The sequence below is a fragment of the Papaver somniferum genome, chromosome 1, assembly GCF_003573695.1.
Source record: "Papaver somniferum cultivar HN1 chromosome 1, ASM357369v1, whole genome shotgun sequence".
NCBI lineage: Eukaryota > Viridiplantae > Streptophyta > Magnoliopsida > Ranunculales > Papaveraceae > Papaver > Papaver somniferum.
In genome coordinates, this window is record NC_039358.1 from 14,605,412 (window position 1) to 14,624,866 (window position 19,455).

Below are 19,455 nucleotides of genomic sequence, written 5' to 3' on the forward strand. Positions count from 1 at the left end.
GGCCGAAGTTGCCTAAATTCTTTAACGTCAATTACAAGAGCTAGGCCTTTGGCCAAAGTTACCTGTCCCTAGGTGGTGGTTGAGATCTCAAAGAATTTACAGTTCCTGTCATATGCAAGTTTGAGAAGTCAAGTCGGACCAAATTTCAGTAGCAAACATAAATAAGCATGGAAGTTGTTACAATATAAATGAGGAACATCGAACATGTTAATTAGGTGAAAACGATGTTGTTAGTTTGAACTACTACATATTGAATGTGTACCTCATATGTAAAACTGGTTGTTCATATGGACCTATCCAACAAAATCTAAGAAGGGTAGCTATCTAACAAATTTCCACCTTCCTCTATAGATTTGCACCTACACTCCCCTTAGTGATGGGATAGTTTATACATGAAAGTTAACAGTTAGATTGAGTTCAAGAAGTTGATACAAAGAAATAACCATGAGCAGTACTGGTGGTAGTGGTGGTGAAAATGAACCATTGTTACCTGATGTTGAATTCCGGCTCGACAACGTCTGTGGCTCAACAGACTCCATCGAAGAGTTTCTTGAACATCAAGAGAGGATATCACTGAGGTTATGGGTTAGACTTATCTGTTGGGAATCTAAAGCTATCTGGTTACTTTCATGGGCATCAATTACTGTTTCAATTTTCAACTACATGCTCAGTTTTGTCAACTTAATGTTCGTTGGAAATATTGGATTTATTGAACTTGCTGGTGCTTCTCTTACTAACTTGGGGATTCAAGGTTTTGCTTATGGTGTCATGGTGAGTTTATATATGGGTCATTCATTCTTTTGTATGTTCCTTCTATTAACACACAGTAAATGCTTTATGGGGTTTTAACTCTCTTCTGTTTTCCTTTCAGTTGGGTATGGCTAGTGCAGTCCAAACAGTATGCGGTCAAGCCTACGGAGCGAAAAAATACTCTTCCCTTGGTGTAATCTGCCAAAAGGCTATCATTTTACACCTTGGAGCAGCCATTCTTCTCTCCTTTCTCTACTGGTATGCTGGTGACATTTTCCGAGCACTGGGCCAAACAACTGAGATTGCGAAACAAGGGGAGATTTTCGCAAGAGGGTTACTACTTCAGCTTTATGCATTTGCACTGTACTGTCCGATGCAAAGATTTTTGCAATCACAAAACATAGTTAACCCTTTAGCTTACATTTCCATTGGGGCTTTCTTGTTCAACATATTGTTCAATTGGTTGGCTGTTTATGTGCTGGATTCCGGGGTTTTCGGTGCAGCTATTGCATTGGGTCTATCCTGGTGGATTTTAGTTTTATTAACTGGAATGTATATTGTTTTAAGTCCATCTTGCAGTCAAACTTGGACTGGCTTCTCTGTTCATGCTTTTAGGGGTTTATGGCCTTACTTCAAACTCACTGCTGCATCTGCTGTCATGTTGTGGTATGCCCCGCTCTCTCTGTAGAAAAATAGTGAACAATTTGATAAGTAATTCTAAGTTTGGTCCTAAAAGAATGATTTTTTTTTTAATTTTTTTTTAATCAGTTTGGAGATATGGTACAATCAAGGACTTGGACTAATATCAGGATTTCTTCCTAATCCTGCAATTGCACTTGATTCTATTTCTATAAGGTACAGTCTGTTTTAACTCCCATTTTCTCCTTAATTTGATATTTGATATGGTGAAAAAAAAGGTATAGGTGAATTATAACTTTCGTGTGACACATTTCAGCTTGAATTACTTGAACTGGGACTTGCAGTTTATGCTAGGCTTCTGCACAACAGCAAGGTGAGTAATCTTCAGAGAAGCATTTGTGTTATGTGCTTTTCTAGTCATTCTTTGTGCATCATTTGCTTAACTTATGATTTTTAAGAAAAATCCGATTTTATGGTACGTGCATTTGCAGTATACGAGTCGGGAACGAGCTTGGAGCAGCTCATCCAAGGATTGCAAGGTTCTCAGTTATAGTCATTAACTTGACCAGCATTTTAATCAGCATAGTGTTCAGTGCAATTGTCATGATATTCAAAACCATATTAAGCAAGGCTTTCACTAGCAATGAAGAGGTTATCAAGGCAGTATCAAATTTGACTCCATTGCTTGCAATCTCAGTCTTGTTAAATGGAATCCAACCCATTCTTTCAGGTGAAAAACTAACATAGCCTCCGTTAATTCAAGGCGTCGTCGTTTTTTTACCTTCACGAGTAACAAGGGTTTTTTGGGGTTGGCAATTCATAGGTGTGGCAATTGGGAGTGGATGGCAAGCTTTGGTTGCATATGTTAACTTGACTACCTACTATATCATTGGTCTTCCTATTGGATGTCTTCTGGGTTTCAAAACTAGTTTGGGAGTTGCTGTAAGTATTACTCTCTCTCTCATTTGCATCTCCAGATAATTTTTTTATATCTTTTACTGTGGTTGGCACAGGTAATAACAGACATTTTGGGTTCTGATACAGGGGATATGGTGGGGTATGATAATTGGAGTTCTACTACAAACCATAACCCTCATTATACTAACTGCTAGGACTGATTGGAATAAAGAGGTAAACATCATTTATCTTCTTCAATTTACAAAACCTACAAATGCACATAGGCCAACTAGTTAAGCTAATTTTTAGTCTGAGATTCAGCTGTGCAAGTTACTTCAAATCGCCTTAGCGTCACCACAGTTTGTTTCATTGAAGTAGTCCGAGTAATATAAAACTATCATCCTTTTGCAGGTAGATAAAGCTGTTGAGCGCCTAAGGAAATCGTCCAACGCAGAAGCAAGTTGGCCAACAGTGATGCCACATTGACAGCCACACGGCGCAAATTAGAACCGAGTGGTTTTTATTTTGTCAGTGAACAGAGATTGTAGTGAATTTACGAATTTACATAAGTCGGTAAGAATGGACACCAGTTCTTCAATTGTTCCCTGCTTGTTATGGTTTGCACTTTGGAATCTGATAGCCATTTAACTGGGATTATGGATTGGGCTTCCAAGCATGAACCATATAGCATGTAATTTTATGAAAATAAAGCACCAAATACTATGGTGTGCGTTCAACCATAAAACAGCAAAAAAAGAAAAAGATATCTACCCTTATATTTGTGCACAAGAACGCTTACATGTGTGCACAAGAAGTAATACATCATGTACAGTACCAGAATCTTTCAGAAAAGAAACGTTAAAATCCTTCTAAAAGTAATCTTATATAATTTGGAGGCAACTATATAGCTTCCAACAGTAGTTACAGATTACAAGTAGGATCATTATGGAACTAGATAAACTAACAGTTGAGGTTTAATACATAGTCGAGATAACCAAATGGCATTAATAATTGACAACAACAACAACAGCAGCAACAATGACAACATGTTATGCTGGATACACGATTAAAAAAATGCTCAGACTACTGAGCGAGCCAAATTTAAAGCTTGTTTCGCGAAGTTGTTTCCTTACTTCCTGAAATTGACTTGTGGGGTTGCAGAGGAGTTTTTTGATGACGTTTTCTCCAGAACATTCAGCAATTTCATTCGATGCAATTCCTTTCCTGCGAAGAAAAGGAAAAAGTTGGAACTGAAACAAATTGTTCTCCAAATAACCGAATTGCCATTCTGATTTTGTAAGATGTAGAAATCAAGCTAAGGTAAGTTAAATCTAAAATTCTCAATCATGTACCCAATGAAGACATCCAGATAAATGTCCTTTTGGGGTTTTTTGAATGAGAATAGATGGACTCTCAACGAATTACCTTCTTCACATAAGAGTTGGATTGCTCTTTTTTCCAATTCAACAGCATGTCTGCTTCTACCGACCGAAGATAAGGATTTAAGCACTGGATACATCAGAAATGAAGACAGAAGTTCAGAACCACGACAATTAAAAAAAAAATGGTGAACCAGCATATATCCTACAAAAGAGCTACTAACATGAAGAGATGACTTACTCTGGATGTATTCTTCCTGACTTGAATGGTCACAGTTTCGCAAGAACATCTGCAGGTGAGGGAAGCGCTCTTTCCAATTTTGATCACTTGTTCTCTGGGGATTAGTTGGGAGAACTACAGTAGTTGAAGCGGGTCCCATTGTTGATGACGTATTAACAGGCATCCCGAGAGAGTGGGGAACAGAAGGCCCTCCAGAAGGGACTGTAACAGGCATAGAAGGAGCTGCTGGAAAGCTAGAATTCTTTTGCCCTTGAACCTGAATTTGTTGCTTCGTTGTCTCCTTCTCGCCGTGAATATTTTGACTCAACTGTGAATTGTTGATAGCTTTGTTTGGTTCGGTTTCGCAGTTGCCGCCCTTCGCTACTTCTTGGTCAGATTTTCTTCGGATGTACACAAAAGTCCCATTTGCACTATTTGGAGACAGGTGGCGGACGGGACTTGTGGGACGCTCAGGTGTCGGTCTCTTTGTACCAGTAACCTTGGTAACATCTGAAGTTGGTGCTGGATCCTTTATTAAAGGAGGGGCTGTCAAAGACTTGGGCACCACAATCCTGTTATCATTCTGCAGATCCCTTAATGCAATCTTCTTTGCTGCTATGGGTTGTTGTTTCTCACCAACAGGAGAGCCACTTCCAGCATTGTCATGACCATTGCATTTGGGATCAATCATTTATCGTATAATCAAGAATGCTCAACTTCTGGGGAAAATGTCTAAAAGCTTGCCTGGAGACACATGAATGCAAATATGAAGCTCAGACACAGGCCGACGACGTTTCCTTTGCACTTGGAACTATGTTTGTCTAACATACATGAAATTCATTAATAATATATCAGTACAAAAATCTAATCCTTTATTCACTTCACTAATTATCTCACTCAAGGATATGGATAGTTACCTATGCTACAACGAGTAGGACAAAATGTCGGTGCCTTGTGTCCAATATGCTACTTTGACACGACAACTTAAAAAACTAAAATACAGGGATACGGCATACACAACATAAATATCAACAAATTTAGTAGTTAAACATAGGAATATAAGGTGGTGATTCTGGTGAACTTGCAATAAATATGCATATATATGTATGATTAATACAAAAGGCATTACATATACTTCATTGGAAAGAAGAAGTCTAGAGGAAGATCGGTGACAAGATTCGGAACTAATATTTTGTTACTAAAGTTAAAACCTAAAATATCTAAGTTTCCTAATATTAAGGTATTGATTTACCTTGACAGCTGTTGATAACTAATTATTTAGATAACGTTTTCTAGGAGTATATTAATACACATGTTCGTGCCAATACGTATTGACACGGCTCGATTTTTTTTTTGTTTAGGCGTGTCATATTACCGCTGGACTCGTATACTTATGCTAAGAGGAATAGAAGGTGGACTTGTATATAAGCAAGTTGCATAGACAAATTTAGATTCAGTTGAGCTATTGCATCACATACTTAAAGAATTATAGAAATACAGAACCAAAAACTTATCACAGCTACAAAGATCTAAAAGGACAAGAATTGAAGATCGCCCAGAAACCTGATCGATAAAACACACATATGATTGGGATAAAGATTCGGAAGCTTAGGAAAGTTATATCCTCATATCTACCAACTAAATAGGTGAGAAAATGCTTGATTATCAAAACTACATAATCAGCCAAGACAAAGCACTAAACTACTAGCATATTGACATGAAATGCTTATATCATGCTAACACAAATAAAGAAAATTCAAACCATAAAGAAAATTAAGCAGTAGGACTAAAATCTAGGTGATATGGTGACCTTAGCTTGCAACTTTTAAATACTAACTAGATGACTGTCAGTCTGTCAGTTATAAGCAAAAATGAAAAATAAATAAAAATCAAGCATATAAAGGTAGTGTCATTTTAACAATACTTTAAGAATGTTCAAAGGAGTTATTAACAGCTAAAGGAAATAATTTAATGAGAGGCATTAAAAGGGGCAGCAAGCTTATTAAGTTCATACTGGAACACTGGATTACTATTAGAATTTTAAAAGCATGCTTTTGATGGACACTGTAACAGGGAGAGGAAATCAAATCATTAGTGTGTGATCCAATTACAAATTAGACACAAAGAACAAAGAGGCGTCGACCGCAAGTAGATATATAGCGAAATAAAATAGAAAGATACGCATGCAGTACATCATTTTAATCCAATGAACCTTCCTTTTTTATTTGCTTTCAAACTAGCATTCAAATCGCAAGGATAAGTTGCAGTGAGAAACGGAACACAGACATGAAATCAGAGTGGATCCATATATGTCTCACTTCCCAGAATATATTAAAAAAAAATACAACCACCAAAATAAAATTCTAACTAAATGATTGTAGTTGAAACAGTAGAAACAATCCAAATCAGATTTCCAACAAAAAAAACACTCAACACAGAGAGAAGATAATTCATGTAATGAAAAATGTGAGGAGTGAAGAAATAACCTGAATCAACAACTCTTGGTGATGAAATCCTAACAGCGCTGATCTTGAATTGAAACCCTGCAAAAAAAAAATGAAAATCAGACTCACATCTGAAAATCACCATCATCTTGAAAATCAGTTCAGAACCCTAACTTGAAAGTCTTGCATAAATGTGATTCTCCAGTAACCCCTGAACTTACACTTATGCAGAGCTTAAATGAAGGAAATCAGTGTAATGAATTCTTTGGCTAAGCTCTTCTCCTGTTATTCCATGGAAATTTCTCTCCAAAACCAGTGCTAAGCTCTTCTCCTGTTAATCCATAGAAATTTCGACCGGAACCCTAAAATTTTCCTCTAAAGTGATTTTTCCAATTGATACTCGTTGATCTTGAGAGATTTCTGGTTCGCTAGGGTTTCAATTTTGGGTGAAGTTTAAGCATAATGCTAAACAGAACGGCTAATCATTTTATATATTCGATCTGACCAAGGCATTGTAATTACCAAAATATCCGTATTCGTAATTACCAAAACGTCCTGTATTTTGGGGGGAAACCAAGATATTTAGCGCGCCCATTTTTAACTTTCGATTTGTCGTATCTGGACGATGGCCGATACAACGGTATTGACACTCAAAGCCGCGAAAAAGAATAATTTGATAAAAGAAAGGAAATTACCTTGTTATTTTCACAGAGCTACAAACCGCCTTCCTATTGCAGTTTAAAGTGTCTATGCACATATCTTTAGACTTGATGAAGTACTTCGCTAATCCATCCGCTATCCTATTATTTTTGGAAAAGAGACGAACCTCACGTATATTGATAGTAATTTTCGGATTGATGGTTGGTATCGACTACATGACTAGCTCGGTAGTTTTTAGCAATTACAGAGATTTCAATCGGATAACAAAGATATTCAAAGCACTTAACAACATTGTTATATAACCAAATCTAATATAGAGATCCTATTATTTCCAACTGATTCCACGATAACAGGGCGAGTTTAAATGGTCTAGGTTGGATAAAAATAACACATGCAAACCATATAACAACACTTTAATCAGTAAAGACTTTAGGATAAAAAAGTCCAACAATTTCTCAAGGTTTTTTTTCCAAAATCATTATGAAACGTGGGACATAGGTATAATAGTATCCATAGATTAAATCATTTGTCCATGATTTTTTCAAAGTAACAGTAACATGAGTAACCAATTATCACTTAACTTGATTTTCATGAGATGACACCGATCGATCTTCATCTGAATCTCTATTATAAAATTGTTTGTTGCTGGTGTCTTTTGTGTCTTTGTAATCTTTTGTATCTTTGTAGCGACTTGTGTTGTCTTTGCAAGTTTTATTGTTGATGGTGTTCGAACTAGAACCAAAGCCATAAAATTAGATGGATCTGCTGTTTAGGGAGACTCAAATGTTGTTGTTAGTTAGTTTGTTTGTTGAAGTTGATGAAGTTGTCATTGTTGTGAGAAGCCTGAGCTACTGGATTGAGAAATCAGCAAGAACTTAACTATGAAACTTGATTAAAGGTCCCAACCCTAGACATAAAGTACCATTTTAATCAACAGATACTTAAGATTTGAACCTCAACAAGAAAAAGGAAATTTCCCAAACAACAAAAACCAAGGTTAAAATAGACAAAAATTGAGCAAATAGATTAAAGAAGAGAGGAAAACAAGCATATACTGATAAAAAACAGAAACCCAAATGTAAACCCTAATAACTAAACTAAATATAAATTAAATATACTCAAAATCAAACTTGTTTGAGAAGAATCTAAAACAAGGAGGATTTGAATTCAAGACAACGGAAAATCGATTGAAACGAGAAATTAAAGCAAACGAAGAATATGAGTTGAGATTCTTCTGCCCAGAGCTTCTCCTTAGGCGTCTAGGGTTTTGTTTAGTTTTTCATAGATAAAGGTTTTTTTCTAGGGAGAAAAATAGTTACGGTTAGACCCTTCTGTTATTCTGTTATAATTTATCTTGATATAGCTGAAAGAAGAATTAGCGAAAGAACTACTTGTTAGAGTACCACTCGGTCGAACTCGCAAGTTTTGTTATCTCAAGCTTGTTGTCAATTTTAGTTGCAAAAAACTATATCTTGATTTCTAGTCTACTAAAATCAAGTCTCGGACTGGGATTAAATTACGGTAGTTTAGTATCGGACATCACTGAATAGCTCTCGAAGATCGAAGACTGGAGATCAAACGAAGACATTTGAAGAATTTCATCAACAAAAAGGGATGTGAAGACCGAACCATCTTATTTACTCATGGAATTTGTCATTTTATCTTTATGAGACTATGTCATATGATTTTAGTAGATTTAATATTGCAAATAAAAAATGTCGAGTTAAGCGTGTCTTGATAAATCTCTCGAAATATGATTCAAGCAATGGATGTTCATAGATCCTTAACAATCTGGAGATTGGGAATATTTCAAATTGTTTCAAGATAGTTTTCAGAATTACTGAAATTCTGGACACATGGTAGGTATGCATACCCAGTACGCGTACCTTAGACATCTAAGTTCCAAAATGGAGGGTTAGAACGCATAACCTGTACGCGTACCCCAAGGTTTTGAGTTTGTGAAAGAGCGAGGAACGCATACCTAGTATGCGTACCCCAAGGGCATAAGTTCGATAATGGCTAAGGGTACATATATCTAGTATGCGTACCCTAGCAGTCTAAGTTCACGGACTAGTCATTAGGTATCTGTAACCCTGCACACACCTACCAAGTACTAAACTATTTTCACAAATATGTTTGACATTGCTACAACTCTCTGTTAGAGCATTGCTCGGTCGAACTCACAAGTGTTGCTATCTCAATCTTGTTGTCAAAACTATATCTTGATTTTTATTCTACAATTAGTTAAGTCTCAGATTAGGATAGAAGTGTAGTTGCGAAATGGACATCAGAACAGTCATCATTGCATTCTACCGTTTGAAGGCGAAGATCAACCGAAGCTTTTGGAGAACTTATTCAACAAAAGGTAAGTAAAGACTGAACCACCTATTTCTCAAGTTATATTCATCTTTCTATCTATGAGACATTGTCGCATAACTAATTAGATTATCATAAGCATATCAAGAACTTAGAGTCAAGTTTATCTTGTAATTAGTCCTCGATATATATGTGTAAGCTTAATAAAAATTTCTTCATACTTGATGAATTTCGGTTAAGGATATTTATTGTTCGTAATTTAAATCGTGATTCGAGAATATCATTCGAAAATAGCCTGAAATAGTGATATGTGTTATATATGTTATTTTGGAATGTTTCAAATAATTTAGAGAGAAATATAGAACTAATGTAAATTCGGATATAAAACAGTATACGCATATCAGTCTTACAAACTGAGAAAAGAATTGTTATGAACTCGTGAACCCGGATCAGTACGCATGCATGTATGCATACTATAAAAGAATTGTCGTTCCTGGAACCGGTTTGGTATCCATACCAGTATGCTTACCAAAAAAGTTATGTGAACTCCGGAACTCGGTCATGTTTTAAGGGTATCCATACCAGTACGCATACCTAAAAAGTTATGTGAACTCCGAAACTCGGTTATGTCTTAAGGTATACATACCGGTACATGTACCATGACATAACTGTTCACGAACATGTTAAGTTTATGTACTTAGTACGCCTACTTAACATGTCGATGAAATTCATATGCACATAAAATTATTTCTCCGAGATAAAATAACCTTTAAAGGTACTATATATAAACATGTGTGATCACATAATTGTGATTCAAGTTAAAGTCTTAAGTTTTTATAAAAATGCTCAAACTTATAGTTCAGTTGGATAGTTTCGACTAACCAGTCATGAGTGTGGTATTTGTACACGGTTCGATTACGGTTCATCCTAACCACAATGTATATCCTGTTATGTTAATCATATTCAAAGATTCATCTACGGTGGATATTGTTTGCTTAGTTCCAAAGTTATCGTAGCTTAAACCTAAAGCAACATATGCTTTGAATGTCTATAAAAGGGGAACCTCAAACAACTAGGATCTATGAATCCCGACACTACTGTTTGGTGTGTCCTACTTGTAAATTAGAGTCGTTCTCTTAGGGTTTAGCGACTACAAAGACTTCATAGGGATTCATGATGCCAGGTCCAACTATTGTTTATCTTGATAGATCGAGTATCCATATCTTAATTTTATTATTGACCTTGCTTCATCAATCAAGATAGATAGAAATCATCAAAGTTCTCTTCATCTCAGACTTTGTTGATTCCACAAGTTCAATACTTGTGAGGTGATTAATAATCTAGGCTGCTCTTCGGGAAGTCTAAGTCTGGATTTTGAGGTTATCTAGACTTTGTACTTGATTTCCAGTCTCACATTGATCTACCATCAAAAAGGAAATCAAACATATAGGCTTATCTGTGGGAGGCAGAATGGTTTAAAGTATTCAATTGAGTTGAAGCAACTCATAGGATGTAAAGGACGTTAACTAAGGGAATCAATTGCACGGAGTCCTGCTGGGATTCAAGAGGCGTAAGGAGCGCGACTGTAACTGAATTGTTGTGACGGTTTAATTCGATCTCAACTACATTCCAGTCTGAAGTTAATTGGTAGTGGGCTAGTGTTTGTAGCGGCTTAATACAGTTTGGTGTTCAATCTGGACTAGGTCCCGTGGTTTTTGTGCATTTGCGGTTTCCTTGTTAACAAAACTTCTGGTGTATGTGTTAAAACTTTTTCCGCTTTATATTGTTTATCTCTATAAATAAAATATCACAGGTTGTACGTTAATCAATTAAAGTAGATACATGCATCCTTGTTTGTTGGATATGACTTGATTGATAATTGGAAATTGATCTTTGAAATCACCCAAGTATTCTCACATGCAAGTCAGGTTCACGGGATTTTCTTTGTAAACTTTCCGATTGTGAGAGAAAGAAAAATAAATCTAAATATTATTCCTTGATTGAGATTCATTAAGTTGAACTCTCAGAATTATATTTAAGTTTGTCCATACAGGTTGACTAAGAAAAAGTTGTTGGTGTATTTTGGTGCCCCTCCGTTTTCAATTGGTATCAGAGCAGGCAAACATGTTTAAGAGCTAATAAATTTGTGTTTGAAGCAAACTGACTATATGGACAGGAGTGCAACCTCGATAAACATACCGCCTGACACAAATTACTTATGGTGTAAAATTACTATGCATTCATTTTTACAAGCCCGTGGCCTTGAGACAAAGAAACTTTTAGTTATTGGATACGATGCGTCGACAGTTCTTAGAGACGGAACCACTGTTGCAAAGCCATTAGGAGAATATAGTGAAACCGCAAACCATAATTCTGATGGGTTAAACATTTTTATCCATGCTTTAAGCCCAGATATTCATCACCATGTGACTTCGTGCACTAAGTCCAAAGATGCTTGGGATATCTTAGAAACCGTATTCGAAGGAGATACCTCGGAGAAAGAAGCTAGACTTCAAAACCTAAATTCTAACCGGGAAAATCTTCGTATGGCTGGTGAAAAATCGTTTGATGAGTTTAATCAAAAAGTGTATGGAATTGTTAATGCTTGTTTTGCATTAGGGAAGATTATTCCCTAAAAGGACATTGTGATGACAATTCTCTTATCTTTACCATCAAGATACGAGTATAAGAAACATGCCATCATGGAAGGAAATAACCTTGCTACACTTCTAGAAACACATTAGTTGGAAAGTTAAAGATCTTTGATCATGAATGCAATCCATAGTTGGAAAGGACATTGCGTACAAGGCACTGAAAAACACTGAAACTCTCAAAAGTGAAAGTGTTGACAACTCTGTGAAAAATCTTGTTGATCCTGAATTTTCAGATGAATATATTGATAACTCAGTTTCATTAATCACAAGATAATTTAGAGAACTTCTTCGTAAGAGAAATAAATGGTTCACTAGAGAAAAGCCTTCTACGTCATCTAAGCCACATAATCGTATTCCTGCTAAAAAAAAAAGATTCTAACAATACTGACAATGAGGATATGCCATAGTGCTTCAAGTGTAAAGGGTTCGGTCACTTTGCTAATGAGTGTCCAAATCGTAAGAAATACACTAGCAACAAGAGTTTTGATGCAACACTTGATGAAACATCTGATCATTATGATTCCGAAGAGGATGATAGACCAAGTGTAGCACTCTTGGGAGAAATTATCAATTTTGATGAATGTAGCAATCCTCATATCAATCTTGATAATTTAATTGATGACTCTTCATAGAAATCATTGGAGAATGTTATGGATTTTTCATATACTAATGAATTTTTTTTAATGTTTTAGGTACCTGTGTTTAGGTGCTAACGTCATTTCCGAATCAATTTCCAAACCGATATGTCCTTATTGTAACTGTAGCGCCCCAAAGCTAGCAGCTGACTAATCCAAGAGATTAACTAAATAAAGAGGGACTGCGAATCTAACTCAAATACTTAAGCATTCAATTAAAAAACCTGCTATAAAACTTAACCCAAACTAGCTCCGCTCTGCAATATATACATATACAAGAACTTCTCTCAAGTGATACATATACAATAGTCATTTGGTTTACAAATAAAACATACAATATAATAACATAGCTGAAGTTAATCAAACTAATAAACTCAATTCCTCGAAGCTTCCGTTGCGCAACTCTGATCTGTCTCTGAAACTGAAAGTGGGAATGGGTGAGCACGCCATTCCTAAAAGAGGTGCCCCGTAGGAATAACATTTAACTTTTAAGTAATCATTGAAATGATTTGAAAAAAAATCATGTTTTCTCTAACACTAAACACAACCAAATCACAGAGGTAAACAACCATGTATATGGAACTAACTCCTTCCAAACAATATATAATATTGGTGACTCGTCCCGCACCCAGATAGCTATATGGTGACTCATCCCGCTAGTGATTGCATAAAAGCTCGAATTCATGTAGATATAAATGAAGGAGCAGTATCCTATATACCACAGATGGAAATTCTCATTTCCAAATCAATTCATAAAGATGAACAAAGCATTACAATTCCTTTCCAAGCAATGGAAAGATTAAAAGAAATAACAGAACTTTCGTAAATCAAAGTTAAACAATGCAGGGAAAACACAACCAGACAATGCATGAATTTGTTAAACATAAACATTAGTAAAAGAAAACAACAGTAATCACAAAAGAGTTAAAAGTATTCCCACCTCTTTTGATGACAAGCCACGCCTACCTCGAGATCCACGATCCACTGATTCATCCTTTGAATCGATCGTTGTTAATACAGACTAACTGTTAATCACACAAAAACTCTAAGAATCTAACCATCACATAAGAAACATACAATTCTATCAGAAGGAGAAGAATAAGAGAAAAGAAGAAACAGGAGGAAGAAGAAGAAATGAGAAAGAAGAAAGAGAAAGAAAAAAAATGAAATGATTTTCTTCGATCGATTTTGGGAGATAAGACCAGGGAAAACACTAAGGAACGAACCACATTTGATAAGGGAAGCCAAGGTCGGTCCAAAGGATAAAAGACTATTTTGCATTTCATATTTATCCATCGATATCTTCTTCGTCCAGTGTTCGATTGACACGTTCGAGTAGTCTATTCTGCGTAACTTTTCGAGATCTATTCAACGGTACTATTTTCGTATCTAGATCTTTGTTAGACTAATTCCTATAAATTAATGTTCGTGTTAAACTAATCGAGTTATTATCGGCTGAGACGTCTCTTGACTAGTGTAATAGTGTTGACGACCTCGAGGGTCTTTACATTCTCCCCACCTTATACATTTTCATTCTGGAAAATCGAACCATCCTTCTAGTCTTTAAAACTCCCCACCTTATAGAATAGTTCAATCTCTTGTCTAAGCGCAAACAACAATAAACAAAGCACAAACCTATATGGATTTTATAACTAAAATTTGTGGCTCTAGGTTCAATTGCGCTGATTTAGATTCTATCAAATATGAAAGTCTAAGTTTCTTAAACTAATCTTTATAATGGAAAACTATAAATTTTAGTCTCTAAGTTTCTTATGCAAATTTCTATTTTATAAAATATCAAACTGTAACTTCAAGAAAGGATCCTAAGAATCTTTCTAAGTGAACTTACATCAATTGGTTTTCCAGATTAAATTACAGCGTATTTCTATGATCGGTCATCTCTGGATGCAGTTGCCCTGTCAAGGTTGGCCAAGCCCAACAATGCCTTCCTACGAACAGAAAAAACACAATCTTCACTATTCCCCAGTGCTGGATTAACTAAATACAAACTTATTACGATCAACTAAGTATTAATTTATTTAAGATTAATTAGTGTCTACACTTTTATTGTAACCGAAATATGTCTGATAAATTTACTTCGTAGAATATATTAATAGTTTACATCATTTTAAACAATTTAGTCATCTGAGTTTATTATTAATACTAGATTTGATTTAATCTAATTTTATTACCTTAAATTTTTATGATTCCTAAATAATCCTTAAGTTGTACTCTTAATAAAAATTACATTTTGCTATTCCTATCCTATAATTATTATCCAAAAGATATTTACAATAACTCTAAATTGTATAATATTATTATTTACTTATCTTATCAAGATCATCATTCTTAAGTCAATAGCCCAGTTGGTGCGCTAAGCCTTAATCTTCTAAATATAATTCTACATTCACGTAAATATTGATATAATAAATCTTATTTATTCAGATTGAATCTGTATACTATATCTTGTTAAATACTGGCACTGGTAATTTAATATGATTTAAATTTGAGTCTGCATAAAACTTTAATATGTCTTAAAAGTCTTAGATTTTGGTATTAATAATAAGTATATTATTCACATGCAAACTTCATTCTCCTTTAAGGTTAATTTTGTACTCAGCATTCAAGTATTATAATTATCACTTCATGTGTACAATTTAGTGATTCAATGATCATTTATTGGACTAAAGAAAATCCGGTATAAGATCGTTAACAAGTTTAGTCTTTATTGTATGCATCATATGACCTCACGATCTTAATCCTACCTAATAAGTCTTATATTATCTATCTGGTTTGAACGCAAACCACCTAATTCTAATTTGTTATTAGTTAACTTTGCAAAACTTAATCGTACGTATGCACTAATAATTTTCCAAAATTACTTAATCATAACTATTATTTTTTATTGTATCCTTATTGAAATTTCAGCTAAGTTTAATATGGTACTAATTCCAAAAATGATAACATTATATTATTAAAATTATTATTACTATTATTTTAATTTATAATTACTATTATAGTATTTTTATTATTAACATTGATGGTTGAACTATTATTCTAACTACTCTTACGAATATTGTTGAATCCAAAAAATATCGTTAACATTTATGCATTTATAAATTGTTTACTCTTCATATAAGTCAAGTATTCGTAAGTTTCTATGTGTCTTTCAAGATTTATCAATAATAATAATAATCTTAATATTTTTAGTATTGAATTGTTTACTTGTTCATACCTTTTTAGATTAATCATTCTCAAATCCTCATTATCTAAAGTTATTGGTGTACCCTACAATTCTTACTTCATTACATATACAAATAAACAAATCAATCAATCAAATAATTGTTTTAATTATTGATAGCTTTTAGTGATTAAGATTTATCTCACAAACCCAACCGAGTTCTAAACTAATCTAGTTCACTAACTGGCACTGGCTATTTCTATCTTTTCCCATATAAGATCTAATAATAAGCTCTGATACCAACACTGTAGTGCCCCCAAAGCTAGCAGCTGAATAATCCAAGAGATTAACTAAATAAAGAGGCACTACGAATCTAAATCAAATACTTAAGCATTCAATTAAGAAATCTGCTACAAAACTTAACCAAAAACTAGCCCCGCTCTGCAATATATACATATACAAGAACTTCTCTCAAGTGATACATACACAATAATCATTTGGTTTACAAATAAAACATACAATATAATAACATAGCTGAAGTTAATCAAACTAATAAACTCAACTCCTCGAAGCTTCCGCTGCGCAATTCTGATCTGTCTCTGAAACTGAAAGTGGGAATGGGTGAGCACGTCATTCCTAAAAGGGGTGCCCCGTAGGAATAACATTTAACTTTTAAGTAATCATTGAAATGATTTGAAAAAAAATCATGTTTTCTCTAACACTAAACACAACCAAATCACAGAGGTAAACAACCATGTATATGGAACTAACTCCTTCCAAACAATATATAATATTGGTGACTCGTCCCACACCCATATAGCTATATGGTGACTCGTCCTGCACCTAGTGATTGCATAAAAGCTCGAATTCATGTAGATATAATTGAAGGAGCAGTATCCTATATACCACAGATGGAAATTCTCATTTCCCAATCAATTCATAAAGATGAACAAAGCATTACAATTCCTTTCCAAGCAATGGAAAGATTAAAAGAAATAACAGAACTTTCGTAAATCAAAGTTAAACAATGCAGGGAAAACACAACCAGACAATGCATGAATTTGTTAAACATAAACATTGGTAAAAGAAAACAACAATAATCACAAAAGAGTTAAAAGTATTCCCACCTCTTTTGATGACAAGCCACGCCTACCTCGAGATCCACGATCCAATGGTTCATCCTTTAAATCGATCGTTGTTAATACAGAAAAACTGTTAATCACACAAGAACTCTAAGAATCTAACCATCACATAAGAAACATACAATTCTATCTAATGGTCTAAGCCTATCTATTATCTACCTTTAGCTTATCTAACATTTACTAATTCAATTAGGTTATACCTATTTTCCATTAGCCAAGTCTTATGAACATCTACAACTTTGTAGAAGAAGTCAAAGTCTAATTCTAATTCGAACCATAAAAGGTCCAAAACATCTAATTAAGAAAGACTGATCCTAAGCCCAAGCCCATGACCCGTGGGCTTACTCCGGCTTGGCCCATCAAACCAGCCAGTTAACAAGACGTTTGGTCCAACAGAGTCAACTAACGGTCAACGTCTGGTCAAAGGTCAACTAACAGTCAACATCTAGTCAAAGGTAGATTTCGTGGTCAAATGGTCAACTCAGTCAAAGAAGATAACTCGGTCAAGGTCCACTGAGTCAAACCGATTTAAGACTGGTTAACTCAATTACAACACATTCATTGTGTAACACACCTAAACTCAATTACAACTTCTACCCCACTACCATTTCAATTTAATCTAACAACATCTAAAACTCCCATTATAGAACTAGTATACATTCAATTTAACGGAACTTCATAATTTAACTACAAATTCCAATTACAATCAAAGATTAAGCCTACCTGCAGTTGCATCTTTAATCTTTCACTAGAGAGGTTCAATTCAACACAATCAATTCTCTTCAACACCACTGCCAGAGCTAACTCTCCCACAACATCAACATCAGTTCATCTCGCTCACCACCATGACCTCTTCCTTATCCTCTAAACAGTAACACCCATATCAATTCAAGCAACCATTATCATTCAGTAAACCATACCACCTGCAACATCAACTTAACCCATTAGTTATACACTGCAGTACAATTACACCTCGTCTGTAAGAGTTCATATATCCTCTAAACACTGACAGCTATAAAACCCCCAAGCAGACCTCAACTCCATCTTCCACAACAATTCAACACAGTTTCTAAACACAATCTCTTCATGATTGCCACTTGTGTTCAACCCAACATTCATCTCATAGCTACCCAAGTCATTATCTCCATTATATTTGTAACTTCATTTCCTTTGTATCTCAACATGACCTAAACTACAATGACAACTAACCATTTCACATGCATCTGCAATTACAGTAACTCCAACAGTAGTAGCAATACCAGACAGCTTCCATAGCTCAACCACTTCAAACAACCAACTATATCCACCTGCAGTTCATAATAAATTCCCCACTAATTTAACTCCAACACCAATAACTTAGCCAAACCTCAGAACTCTGCTTCTTGTTAGAACCTTACCATTGAATTTATCTTCTTCAAATCAAATCGACAACTTCAACTGATAGCAACCCCATCATTCTTTAACTATTAACAACTCAAATTCTAACCAATTCAACATATATCAAATATGAATAACAAAACCCTAATTTGCTAATTATGGGAAGAACATAAACCTTAATTTGTTTTGAAATCAAATTTAAACTCATGCTAACAATTCTACTTCATACCTGATCAAAACCCATCTCAAATCTTCTCTTTAAACTCTCAATTTCATCTTCAATTTCATCTTCCGTAGCTTCTCTGAGATCGAGACTCAAGAACCCTAATTCTCAAATTCACAATTAAATTGAAATTAAAGCTCCAACATCTAATTAACTCCACCCCGTTCCTCAATCAATGAAAACCCAACTTCAATCCTTCTTAAACATCACTAAATCTAACTTCCGGTTCATCTTGAGAAACCCTAATTCTTTTATTCATCGCTGAATCCACTTCAACTCTTTAATTGAACACCAACCGTGATTCTTCATCAAGCCATATCTCTGTATCTTATCTTCTAAATCTTCAAATCAATAATCGAATCTCTAATCCTAAATTTGATCTACCCAGATTCAAACCCTAACTGTTCTCCATCATAAATCACAGCTACAACATCCCCTTCATCATCTACTCATAATCATCAAATGATTCTCTCAAATGACTTTCACAAACAACTCTCAAATCACTCGCAGAAGGAGAAGAATAAGAGAAAAGAAGAAACAGGAGGAAGAAGAAGAAATGAGAAAGAAGAAAGAGAAAGAAAAAAAGGAAATGATTTTCTTCAATCGATTTTGGGAGATAAGACCAAGGAAAACACTAAGGAACGAACCACATTTGATAAGGGAAGCCAAGGTCGGTCCAAAGGATAAAAGACTATTTTGCATTTCATATTTTATCCATGGATATCTTCTTCGTCCAGTGTTCGATTGGAACGTTCGATTAGTCTATTCTGCGTAACTTTTCGAGATCTATTAACGGTACTATTTTCGTATCTAGATCGTTGTTAGATTAATTCCTATAAATTAATGTTTCTGTTAAACTAATCGAGTTATTATCGGCTGAGACGTCTCTTGACTAGTGTAATAGTGTTGACGACCTCGAGGGTCTTTACATTCTCCCC

General features: G+C 34.8%; 2 protein-coding genes and 1 long non-coding RNA gene across 4 annotated transcripts; 1 reads left to right on the forward strand and 2 right to left on the reverse strand.

Annotated features, from left to right (window-relative positions):
- The first annotated feature begins 301 nt into the window (after nt 1-301).
- Nucleotides 302-3,021, forward strand: LOC113279641 (protein DETOXIFICATION 41-like). Its single transcript, XM_026528317.1, has 8 exons — nt 302-771; nt 872-1,416; nt 1,519-1,605; nt 1,706-1,762; nt 1,881-2,119; nt 2,213-2,331; nt 2,434-2,520; nt 2,698-3,021. The coding sequence occupies exons 1-8, from the start codon at nt 445-447 to the stop codon at nt 2,770-2,772; spliced, it is 1,536 nt and encodes a 511-aa protein (XP_026384102.1). The 5' UTR covers nt 302-444; the 3' UTR covers nt 2,773-3,021.
- Nucleotides 3,022-3,150: 129 nt separating this feature from the next.
- LOC113279647 lies at nt 3,151-6,791 on the reverse strand. 2 transcript variants are annotated; one of them, XM_026528322.1, is made up of 5 exons: nt 6,551-6,791; nt 6,372-6,428; nt 3,907-4,629; nt 3,712-3,795; nt 3,151-3,510 (listed from the first exon to the last, which is right to left on the reverse strand). In XM_026528322.1, the coding sequence occupies exons 3-5, from the start codon at nt 4,574-4,576 to the stop codon at nt 3,416-3,418; spliced, it is 849 nt and encodes a 282-aa protein (XP_026384107.1). In that variant the 5' UTR covers nt 4,577-4,629; nt 6,372-6,428; nt 6,551-6,791; the 3' UTR covers nt 3,151-3,415. The 2 variants fall into 2 exon arrangements, with proteins under 2 accessions (XP_026384107.1, XP_026384110.1); XM_026528325.1 differs by having other exon boundaries at nt 3,907-4,706.
- Nucleotides 6,792-12,762: 5,971 nt separating this feature from the next.
- LOC113279655 lies at nt 12,763-19,079 on the reverse strand. The gene is made up of 3 exons (XR_003325674.1): nt 17,641-19,079; nt 16,903-16,987; nt 12,763-13,015 (listed from the first exon to the last, which is right to left on the reverse strand). It is a non-coding gene; the product is annotated as an uncharacterized LOC113279655 (long non-coding RNA).
- Between the last annotated feature and the right edge of the window lie 376 nt (nt 19,080-19,455).

Excerpts from the sequence above, each read along its gene's own strand:
- LOC113279641 (XM_026528317.1), top strand. The coding sequence starts at position 445 with ATGAGCAGTACTGGTGGTAGTGGTGGTGAAAATGAACCATTGTTACCT. Across the intron at positions 1,606-1,705 it reads CTTGATTCTATTTCTATAAG|CTTGAATTACTTGAACTGGG; the intron begins GTACAGTCTGTT and ends GACACATTTCAG. Across the intron at positions 2,120-2,212 it reads AATCCAACCCATTCTTTCAG|GTGTGGCAATTGGGAGTGGA; the intron begins GTGAAAAACTAA and ends GGCAATTCATAG.
- LOC113279647 (XM_026528322.1), bottom strand. The coding sequence starts at position 4,576 with ATGATTGATCCCAAATGCAATGGTCATGACAATGCTGGAAGTGGCTCT. Across the intron at positions 3,796-3,906 it reads TCAGGAAGAATACATCCAGA|TGCTTAAATCCTTATCTTCG; the intron begins GTAAGTCATCTC and ends TGATGTATCCAG. Across the intron at positions 3,511-3,711 it reads CCAACTCTTATGTGAAGAAG|GAAAGGAATTGCATCGAATG; the intron begins GTAATTCGTTGA and ends TTTTCTTCGCAG.